This window comes from Lactuca serriola, chromosome 3 (genome assembly GCF_051521515.1).
Source record: "Lactuca serriola cultivar US96UC23 chromosome 3, Lser_US96UC23_V15, whole genome shotgun sequence".
Taxonomy (NCBI): Eukaryota; Viridiplantae; Streptophyta; class Magnoliopsida; order Asterales; family Asteraceae; genus Lactuca; species Lactuca serriola.
The window spans coordinates 9,460,280-9,472,409 of record NC_136410.1 but is presented as its reverse complement, the minus strand read 5'-3'; the positions used below and the strand labels follow the sequence as shown (position 1 = coordinate 9,472,409).

At 33.6% G+C, this 12,130-nt stretch overlaps 1 protein-coding gene across 1 annotated transcript; it reads left to right on the top strand.

Moving 5' to 3' along the window:
* Nucleotides 1–669: 669 nt before the first annotated feature.
* LOC145091422 (short-chain dehydrogenase/reductase 1-like) lies at nucleotides 670–2,341 on the top strand. The gene is made up of 5 exons (XM_079029137.1): nucleotides 670–789; nucleotides 876–1,116; nucleotides 1,298–1,369; nucleotides 1,471–1,653; nucleotides 1,753–2,341. The coding sequence occupies exons 1-5, from the start codon at nucleotides 776–778 to the stop codon at nucleotides 2,131–2,133; spliced, it is 891 nt and encodes a 296-aa protein (XP_078885263.1). The 5' UTR covers nucleotides 670–775; the 3' UTR covers nucleotides 2,134–2,341.
* Nucleotides 2,342–12,130: the final 9,789 nt, after the last annotated feature.

The window sequence follows — 12,130 nt, the reverse complement described above, 5'->3', positions numbered from 1 at the left end:
AGGATGAAACGTGCAAATTAACACTAACGAGGGATGACATGTGCAAGTTTTAAACAAAATGGGGGACGATCTGACTTAATTTTTGAAAATATGGATAGAACATGCCTTTTGGCACCTGCACGAGGGACGATACGTGTAATTTACCCTAAAAAATTATAAAAGAAATTAATAAGAGCATAATAGTAGGGACAAAACGTGCAACAAAAACGTATAGTGAAGACCTTCCGATTTAAAAAAACAATAAGAGACCAAACGCACAAATTACCTCTGAACCACATAGATCATTCATGTAACTTATTCTAAAAACCAGATAAAGTTACATAGGTTGAAAAGGTTCAGGAAACCTAGGGTTTCAATCTCCGTTTTCTTGTGCTTTGTCAACTTCTGGGTTTCGATTTCGATTAGCAGACGATATTGGTTTCGATTTTAATTTAGAAGAAGATTTGGGTTTCAGTTTTAATTTAGAACGGGGTTTGGATTTTGATTTAGAAAGAAAATATGTGTTTCGATTTCGAATTAGAAGAAGATCTGGGTTGTGGGACGACTTGGGTGACATTTGGTTGGGTTGTTGCCTAATGACATTTGGTTGAGTGATTCTTATAATATCCTTGAAATGACCTTCAAATGCCAGCCTAAAAGACTTGAAGGTCCAGGTCCGTATATTGCAAAGTTGAAGGACAAAAAGTATAAATTTAACGAAGCTTACTCGTTCCTTTTACTATCCTCACAAACAATATTCGACAGGAAAAAAAAAAAAAAGGTTGAGTTGAAGAAAATGGCGTCAAAAAGGTATTCATACTTCAAATCTCTGAAACGTCAGATCTGAAATGTTTGATTTTAAATGTCCTTAATCTTTCTGTTCTTCAACGGCTTAGGATTGCCGTTATTACCGGTGGAAACAAAGGCGTTGGTCTAGAAATATGCAGACAAATGGCTAATGAAGTTGTGGTGGTGTTAACTGCAAGAGACGAGCAGAGGGGTGTCGACGCCGTCGCCAAATTGCACTCCTCTGGTTTACAGGATGTCGTTTTTCATCAGCTCGATGTAACAGATCCATCCAGTATTGCTTCGTTAGCGAATTTCATTGATGCTCGGTTCGGAAAACTCGATATATTGGTAACGGTTTATTCTTCTCGATTGTAGATTCTAACTTGTACGTTTTGGTGGTTTCCATTTCCGTACAACTTTTGCCGCAGAATTAGCCCTTAATTTGAAGCATACAGCAACAATTTTTTAGTATTAGTCAATTAAATCCAGCATAAAAGTATGTTTTACAACTTGAAGATTAATGGAACAGGTGAACAATGCTGGAATCTCTAGCACTATCGTCGACGAGGAGTCTTTTTGGAGTATAGACCTTCCAAGTGAGGTAAGCTTTGAAGTATATGAAATCCCCCCCAAAAAACATGTAAATGAAGGTTTTAGTTTTACTATGAAATGATTGCCTATACATCCTTCAATGCCATATAGGTGCTTGTTGGAAAGACTAAGCAGTCGAAGAAAGCTGTAACACAAACATTTGAAGGAGCTCAAAAGTGCTTGGAAACCAATTATTATGGAGCTAAACATGTCACACAAGCCTTGCTACCACTTCTTCTTAAATCTACATCTCCGAAAATAGTCAACGTCTCATCCAAATTGGGGCAACTACAAGTAATTGAGCTAACCTCCACCTTAATTTTCCTTATCTTCCTTAATTTGACAGTTTATAAACTTGTCTATATATGGCGGTGCTTCTTAATTTTGTAACAGAACGTACAAGACGAAAATGCAAGGAAGATTCTGAGTGATGTGGATGGATTGACGGAGGAGGTGGTGGATGAAGTTGTGAGTGAGTATTTAAAGGATGTTAAAGACGAGGAATCGATGGTGAAGAAAGGGTGGTCAAGTAATGTTTCTGGGTATATCGTGTCAAAAGCGGCTCTGAATGCGTACACGAGGATCTTGGCGAAGGAATTTCCATCGATTTCTGCAAATGCGGTGAGTCCTGGTTTTGTTGCGACGGACATGACTTATTTTAAGGGAACTTCCACCGTTGAAGAAGGTGCTAGAGGGCCGGTGAGGCTAGCGTTGATCTCCGATGCCGGTCCAACCGGTCAATATTTTTGGACGACAGAAAAGTCAACATTTTGATACAAAAAGAATCATTGAATTTTCGGGAAGAGAAGTCTGACTTGGATCCGTGTTGGTGCTGGTTTAATAACTTGATATATTATCAAAATAAAACTGAGGAAATAAAATAAGTTGATTGTATTTTATTTTATTACCGTGGGAAGTGGTATTGTAATAAATTGTACTGTGTTATCATAATAATAAAAAGTAAATGGTTTTGAGGGTAAAAGACTTGGCACTTCCACATTGACACTAACTGGAGTGTAACACTGCATTCTCTAATTCCTTCATAGATAAAAAAAAAATGGGAGAGAAAGAATAAAATTTGATAGTCATATATATTTGTGATATATTTGGGTGTATATTTTATATTAGTTCTGTATTGTTGTATGGTCTATGTACAGCTACTTCATTTTGTCTTAGCTCCTTAACTATGTGTGTAATACTATATGTTTGGTGGAACAATACGTTTAGAGTAAATTACTGAAATTGTCCCTTTGGTTAGGTCAAAATTGCACGTTTGGTCCCTAACCTTTTTTTTTTGCACTCGGATCATCCATGTGGTTTGATTTTGTTGCGTTTTTCGTCCATATGGTTTGATTTTGTTGCATTTTTCGTCCCTTACATACATAAAGTTAGGGACCAAACATGCATTTTTTACCAAACCATAGGGACGAAAAACGCAACAAAATCAAACCACAGGAACGATTCGAGTGCAAAAAAAAAAAATAAAACTAAGAACCAAACATACAATTTTGATCCAACCACAGAGACGATTTCAATAATTTACTCGTACGTTTTTAATGTTATGGGAAAGTACTCATTGTACCGTAACGGTTGTATTGCTATGTATGCTAAAAGGTGATATAGAAAAAGCAGAGGTCGAATTATTAAGGATATATGCCACCTATTAATTTTTTTTATGTAAAAGATATGATTTTGACATTTATGAATAAACAATAATAAGTAAAAAACAAAGGGAGGGAGGATTTTATTATTTAAAAGACTAGAATCAATAAGTAAGATTCTTTGTTTTTATTATTGGTCTACTTTTTAATAAATTTTCAGTCGCTAAAAAATCATTATGTGTCACTAATTTTAACTTATAAAATAATTATAGATTTCACAAATCAAATAACTTACAGAAATTGAGTAATCAAGCTATATTTCAGTTTATTTAAAAAAAAAATAACCAAGTTTTTTTTAAACTAACCATTCCGGTTGTTCGGAGATCATTCCGGACCAGACCAAAACGTAACAAACCCACTACGGTTGCTCAATCATTCCTAATAAATTAAAACAATTTTGACACTTGTCAATTTATCATAAATTTTGACACTTTCATTTTGTGATATTTTTTAAATAAATAATATACACATGTCAATTTATGGATTTTTTTTAATTTTAAAATTAAAAAGCCACAAAATACTTTTAATTATATATGTAAAGTATTAAATGTAATAAATATGATAGTAAATTATAATTAATATGTTTCTTTATTCCTTATTACAAAACTTTATTTTAAAAAATATATATTATTTAAATTTTAATATTTAATTTTTTTAATCAACCCGTATAATATACGGGTATTACACCTAGTACTTTATATATGGGGGGCACTCCCATAATTCTAGAATAAACATTCATGAGACTGAAATTCCGAACATAGTTTTTTAAGTCTATCTACCATGGATACAACAAACCATATTAGTTATACTCTTTAATTTCTTGCATTTAACTTCACAAACAATTCTACGTATTCTGAAATGCATAGATCATGTTCGGAATACGAATAACAAGTTTGGGATACCTATTTTTGTATTTTTGTTAGTTTTAGACGTAGAAGAACCATAAAATGATCTTAAAATGTGTTTATCGCCATTTTTAGTGAAGAAATAAGTGTATATTAGCCATTACAAGTGATTTCGGAATGGTAGTATTAGTCTGGAATATGAAAATCAATTCCACAATGATGGTCTGGAATGACTCCGGATAAGAATTTGTATTAATGTAATTAAAAAAAATGAGTTTTACGGACGAAGAAATTATATTTCATTTAGAAAAGCATGTAGAATTGTGTCTGATAAAGATAAAACTAAATTAAAAATATGTAATAAATATTTTATTTTTATGTAATATATTAAAATGATGTTGGAATTTATTTTTTGCGATATAATAAAAAGATGTAGAACTTATATATATATATATATATATATATATATATATATATATATATATATATATATATATATAAACAAGCAGTAAATCACCAAGAGCACCTATAAAATTAAGAAAGAATCAGAAAAGTGTTAAAGCTTAAACTAAAAGCACATAGAACTCTGAAAGATGAGACCGGGGTTATACTAGTTGCGAATTTAGAATTTTTTTTATGGATACGTTGTTGGATTAATGTCTAAGTCCATAACTATTTTGGTATGTACTTGACCCGATGGTGCATGGTCCTTTTGGGTTGCCTTCACCAAAGCAACTTGATAGGATGAATTATGGAGAGAAAGGATTAAATATGATTTATTAATATATTATGGGAATGATATATTAAAGGAGAAATCATATTGTTTAATTAATATTAGTCAATGATTAATTGGTAATTAGTTTTGTGACTAAAAGAGATTAATTAAACTTAAGGGACTGGAATTGTAATTATAAGATAATTGCAATTTGGGCCATGGATTGTCTTAAATCAAGAGGTGGACGAATTCTTATGGGAAGCCCATAAGGAAATCGTCCAAGGGCTTGATTAAAGGAGTCTATGGGTTGCTTAAGGCTTAAGCAACCAAATTAGGGTTTCCTTGTTAGATAACCCTAATAGCCTCACTATAAATATATCCCTTAAGGACCAAAAACGTGGACAAGCTTCTTGCTAGGGTTTCACACGTTTTTTGGGCAGCCTCCATCCTCTCTCCTCTTCATCCTCTTGCTTATGGTGTTTGTGAACCATTAGAGGAGTGACACTTGTGACTCTAAGCCTTCCAAAGTCAATACAAGGAGATTTGGGATTGTTATTGCTACATAACAATCAAGGTAATATTATAAACCTATTCTCATGTTAATATGATTACTTGTATGCTAGAATTAGGGTTTATAATCTTGGATAACTTGCATGTACAATAGAGAAACCTAGATCCAAGCATTAGGGTTTGTATGAGCACATAGGATGTCTTATGACCAAAACCCATCAGTGGTATCAGAGCCTAGCTTGGTTTCAATTGTATTGATGCATTGCATATCTGGAAAATTTGTTTGTTGGGTTTCTGGAGGCTGGACTCGTCGAGTCCATAGCTGAACTCGCCGAGTCCAAGGTGACTCGACGAGTTCAGGCTTGACTCGACGAGTCAACTCGTCAGATGGGGATATCTTCGCGATTTCTTGCTGTTTTTGCTTATGGATAGTTACCTTATCATGTTAGATCAATATAAATCCGATTTTATGATATATTTGACTATATTCTTGATCTAATTGAAGATATTTATCAATTAATAAGATAATTGTTTCCTTATGTGATAATTGATTAATTATTTTGACTAAATTGATAAATTGTTTTGCAAGAAATCATTAAATAAATCAAATATGGATAATTATGTAATTAAATGTTAATTTAGATTATTTGTTATTTGATCCTTGTTGTTATGAAAAGTTTCATATTTTCCCCTTTAGGTTTTATAGTTTAAATTTGAACCTAAAAGTTTTGTTGTTTTGAAATTTAAATAGTTAAAAACCTAATGTTTTGAAAAAGGTTTCAAAACTTGCCCTCAAGTTTTGGAATTTAAATTTTGATCAAATGGTTTAATTTTGATGTATGTTTAAATTCAAAACCCTAATGTGTTGAAATGTTTCAAAACTTGCCCTCAAGTTTTGGAATATAAAAGTTGATTAAAAGTTTAATTAGGAATGTTAAATTCTAAAACTCTAGTATAGTTTTGAAAAAGTTCAAATCACACCCTTATGGTTTTATTAATTAATTAAAGTGTATAATTAAAAGAGGCTTAATAAATCCATAAAAGTTTTGGTTTACAATTTAATTAAAAGTATAATTGTTAAAGTTGACCACCTAGTATTTTGAAAGTATAAAATACACCCTATACTATATACAACATTAAAAGTCTACCATTATATATATGTATGAGTAAAAGTCAGTCTTACCGTTAGTAGGCCTCATTCACGAAGCTGGTCTGTAAGGGGTGTTTAAGGAAATTGCCTATAAAATGGCGATTGAATGGGTATCCACTCTTACCCACCGCACTCTTGACTAGTGGAGGGTCGTTAGCCGAACGGGTAGGATAGGACGAAACCTTCCATTATAAGTATAATGAATTATTAAAGTAACTAAATGTTTTCATAAAATTCCCAATCTTAGTTACTTAGGCAAAAGTGAATTGATGCAATTCCATGAAATTACACTTTGTGCCCTTGCGAAGATGTTAGTGGAGCGTGTGTGGTTTACCGACACACTAAGTGGTTCTAAGCAAAGGTAGCAAAGGGTGACTCAATGTTTGTCATAGTTCGGTGGAGCGTGTGTGGTTTACCGGCACATCGAATAGGTGACTGTAACATGTGAGGGCACCATGTAAGTTTGCATGGTTATTCACTCCCGCTTTGTGATCCTCGGCATCCCAGTCACAAACTAGAGGGGCATATCGAGATTTAAACATGCCATTGAAAGTTCAATGAATCTCAAAGGATCTAGGAGTTTTCATAGATTTAAAACTTAAAATTTCTTTTTCGTTTTTCGTGGTGGAAATTAGTGAATCGTCATTCACTTACCTTCAAATGTTCTGCAATTAGGGTTACGACATCCCTCTCCCGAGTTGTAGAATATTGTGTTGGGTCCTAGCCTTAGTATCTCATTTGGGTGATTTACTAAGGATTCAATCAATCAACTAACTTGAATTCGTTTTCTCCCGTTTTGTAGATGTCAAAGTTTGACAACTATGGTCTTCTCAAATCCCGTGGAACAAGCATTCCACATGAAGATGATATTCCACGATTCGATCGAGGAACAAGAGATCATGCTTCACTTCCTCCTCCTCCTCAAATTATTCTCCCTAACCCACAAGTTCAAAGGCTTGAAAAGTTCAAGATCACTCAAGCCCTTTTGGCAAGCAAACATAAAGAAGGAAAGTCGGTGTGTGCACACGTCCTAGGGATGAAGTCACACATTGATAGGTTAAGAATGTTGGGATCCGTTGTCTGTGAGGAAATGGCTGTTGATTGGGTTCTTCAGTCACTTCCTAACTCACATAGTGAGTTTGTAAGAGAGTACTATATGATGAACTGCGACGTGACCCTTAGAGATCTCACCTATATGCTTATTGCTGCTGAATCAGCAATGGTTTAGCGCAATAGAAAAGCAATGTTGATTGGTGAATCTGCCTTCGAGAGCTCTATGGATGTAGACAATGGCGACGAAAGACATGCAATGATCGAAAAGTTTGATCGTAAGAGAAAGGCGATGTCTGAAGTAGTTCCATGTGCTGTTCCAAAAGAGTCAATTTGCTTTTATTGCCAAGAGAGGGGGCATTGGAGACGAAACTGCCCTATTTACCTAAGAGATCTAAGAGATGGGAGAGTCAAAACATATGGCTCTGCTTTAGGTAATATCCATCGACTAACTCTTTTAAGTTTCTATTCTAGATTCTTAAAACATAATGTGATAAGATTACAATTGATGTTTTGTAGGATCGAAGAAAAGAAAAGGACGCTTAAGGGAAGAAGTGAGCAGAATCTAACCGAGAAGGAATGGATTTCGATCGCATTACTTGAAGATTAGATTCTTGAGCTACTACTTAGAGTTAGAATTAGATTGCTAAGAAATATGTACTAGCATAGTTTTTCAATGAGATGCATTGTAAGGACAAATTTTTCCGCAATAAAATAAAATTTTGATTTTATACTATTTATTTATCCTTGCAATGGCGTATGTGAAAAATTGATGTTTGAATGTTTCTATTATTAGCAATAATGGATTTGATTCTTAATTATATTATTTATGGAAAGTCGAGAATTTACCAAATAGGGAGAGTTTCTCATCGCCCAAGTTTCAATTGGACAGAAACTTGGAATCATGCAACTTGGTTGCACGATGAATGAGAAATTTCATATTTGGAAATTAGACTAATTCATTGACAAAGTGTCAAGTGAAGGACTAGGAGATCGAATAGACAAAGTTGCGTGTTGATCAATTCCACCATAAGAGTAACAAAGATATTTGTCATGATTTACTAAAGGTTTAGTAAATATGATTATACTTACAAGATCAAGTGTAACTTTGAATTGATTGAAAAAGTTTAAATCAATAGCAGAACAAATAAGAAGAATCAAGTAGGCAGAAAAATAAAAGTTTCTCCATTCTAAGAAGAAGGGAGAGTAGCTTTTATGCTTTATGATAGGTCTTAATGATTAAGAACCATATCTCAATTAATCCTCTAAGTGAGTCTTAGTACAATTGTATGTCTAAGAAGAGGAATCAAGAATTGAAGAAATGGTTAAATCAAGAAGTCAATCATACTTTGTTTCAAGACAAGTCTTAAAGTTAAGATTGTGACATTGATTGATAATTATAAAGAAGGTTTATAACATTCATTAAATGTGGAAAGTTGTGATGTCTTGGATAAGACAAATACCAACTAGGACCAATTTATGAAGAGTTTTGATAAAAGCTACACTAACTCTTGAATATTTGTTTATCAAGAAATGTTTTGACAAGAGAATCTTATATGTCAAGGATTCAGTGGGAGTCTTATTGGTCTTGAAAGGTTTCAAGAACAAATCAAATAAACCTTATCGATCATCACTAGCACACGAGTTGAGGTTTACAACCTATCGTGTTGACATTATTTTGTTTCTGTGCCAATCTAATCGAGTTAATTATGCATGTGAGTCCTATGAGTTCTCATTTGAATGCATAAAAGGCAAAGATATTGATCAATGGAAAGTACATTGAAAAGAAAAGGTGAGCTGCTTAACTACTTGGAAGACATGGTGGGCAGTTGTGCTACCATAAAGGCAAGAAATTAAGATCAAGAAAGTTCGATCCATATGAGTTTGAATTTGTCGTAAACTTTGGTTTTGAAAAATTCACATGGATAGGAACAAATACACCGTTAAATCTAAGTGTCATAAGATTTCCTCCTTCATGAAAATGATTGTGAGGAAATGCTTTCACTAAGAAAGATTTTAAGAAGATAGTGATTGTAAAATTGCATTCTCGAATTCGATTATGGTTACGGTATCCCTTTCCATAATTTGAATTGTGAGGTTTGGCAATTGTTTACACACACATATGAACTATCTAAGGCAAAGGTGTATAAGTTCAAGAAGCCTTGATAAAAGATTATCAAAGCATTAAGTATTAGAAACATGGACTTAAGAAATTCAATAGGTATTGTTTTTCTGAAAATAAAGATGTTTATGAATACATGTCGAAGCTAGTGGAGCATAAGTGTTATGTTTTATAATAATCATCATGATAGTGGGAGCATAAAAGTTATGATTGTATGATTATTAAGGAAAGTATTGCAAGTTGGCAATATTATTTATAGAAAACAAGAGTCATTCTTTGCAAAGTTGTAAGGATGGAATAGTTGTTTTGCTATAATTAAGGGAGAGAATATTATGTTTCATTTCAAATCTAAAGGCTTAGGTTGAGAAATGTTAATAAATTTAGTCAAAGGTACATAGTGTGTTCTTAAAATTTCGATTATGATTACGGCATTCCTCTTCACAATTTGAATTTTGAGAACATAGCAAATAAAACATTATGCGTCGTGTCCCATACGCTTCGGGTATAGGATCGATTGCAAATGTTTTAATGTTTGACCATTCTAAAATTTTCCAAATGTCTAGCGCATTTAGAGGGAAAAAGGACTAGAATCGGTTTTGACTAAAATAATTAAACAACTATCAAAGGACAATCCAAAGTTCGACGAGGATTGGTCGCTTGTGAGTAGTTGGAAGCATGGTATTGGATGGACCATATCGACATTATTATGAATAGAAAAGATTCTATTAAGAATGAGTTGTCATATGGAAATTATGGAAATGTTTCCATATTGGATGGACCGTATCAACTTCATCATGAATAGAAAAGATTCTATTAAGAATGAGTTGTCATATGGAACATATGGAAGTGTGTCCATATTGGGAATTGAATATTGAGAAATCTATGACTAGATTAGAAACTTCTATGCAAAAGGATGTTCAAAGAAAGTACTTTGAGTGAGAGACATCACATCTATGGAATTGTCTTGTAACAATCTCCGATAGAGGACTTTGTAATATCATTGACAATAGTCTTTGTGACTTTAGTGCAGTGACATTACGAAAGGACAATTGCATAAAATGTTAGAATCTAGCATATTCTATAAGTAGCAAGAATTTGATGTTCTTTCACTTATGGAAAAGGATTTGGAATTGTGAAATCAGAATGATTGGAAATGTGTTCAATATGATCTATTTCACAAAGTAAGAACCATAGGTTGTGCATGCTAGGAGCATGGGACAAGTGTTGTAATTCAAGTAAGAAGTTGATTATCCGAAACGACAAATAATGAGTAATCAATATGGTGATAAATAAAAGGTGTTTTATTTATGCTCAAAGGGTTGAGGCCATATGGGATTAGTATTATTCTTGTGTTCCACATTTGCATGTTTTGACTTCCAGAATAATCGAGTTTATTAAGAATAATCGAAATATTCAAACGGGCCACAGTCGTTCATATGTTGGAAGTAGATATGAATGAAGACTGTTGTGAATTGGTGTGTGGATTGTCTATAAGGTATTAGACATAAGCAAATGTTTGCTGCAACGTTCATGAGTGCTTATGAATATGATTTGAGCACTGGATTAAACCCACGCTCACTTGGATCACTCCATGAATCGTATCACGAGTGATTGGTGAGACGATAACATCTTATATTCTTGAAACCGAGATGTGTGAGTTGTATCTTGCAAATCGGTTGCACATTGATAATATGTAAACGCACCAGTAACTTGGTGTTATAAAAAATATTGTTGTGTGTGATTCGGTGCGTGAGTGCAAGCAAGCATTGTATCAAAGTTTATCCATTCCTTTTATCCAAAGTAGGATAAAAGCGATATCTTTGGGCCCCTCGATGATTTTGTGATGACAAACATAAATGCTCGGCCGGGCTAGGGCTAATTTGATTTGTTCAATTAGTCAGTCGTCATAAATCGGGAATCGAGATATAGTACAAAGAGAATGATTTGAAATCATATCTCATATGATATCTAGAATGGAGGAATATATGATCCCTTATCTAAGGACACAAGTATCTGATAGGATCAGAGTTGACAGCGGCTTTGGAAAGCTACGATTGCAGATCAGGATCTGAAGTCATACGCAGAATAGTTATTAGACTTATCCAAGTGGGAGACTGTTGGATTAGTGTCTAAGTCCATAACTATTTTGGTATGTACTTGACCCGATGGTGCATGGTCTTTTTGGGTTGCCTTCACCAAAGCAACTTGATAGGATGAATTATGGAGAGAAAGGATTAAATATGATTTATTAATATATTATGGGAATGATATATTAAAGGAGAAATCATATTGTTTAATTAATATTAGTCAATAATTAATTGGTAATTAGTTTTGTGACTAAAAGAGATTAATTAAACTTAAGGGACTGGAATTGTAATTATAAGATAATTGCAATTTGGGCCATGGATTGTCTTAAATCAAGAGGTGGACGAATTCTTATGGGAAGCCCATAAGGAAATCGTCCAAGGGCTTGATTAAAGGAGTCTATGGGTTGCTTAGGGCTTAAGCAACCAAATTAGGGTTTCCTTGTTAGATAACCCTAATAGCCTCACTATAAATATATCCCTTAAGGACCAAAAACGTGGACAAGCTTCTTGCTAGGGTTTCACACGTTTTTTGGGCAGCCTCCATCCTCTCTCCTCTTCATCCTCTTGCTTATGGTGTTTGTGAACCATTAGAGGAGTGACACTTGTGACTCTAAGCCTTCCAAAGTCAATA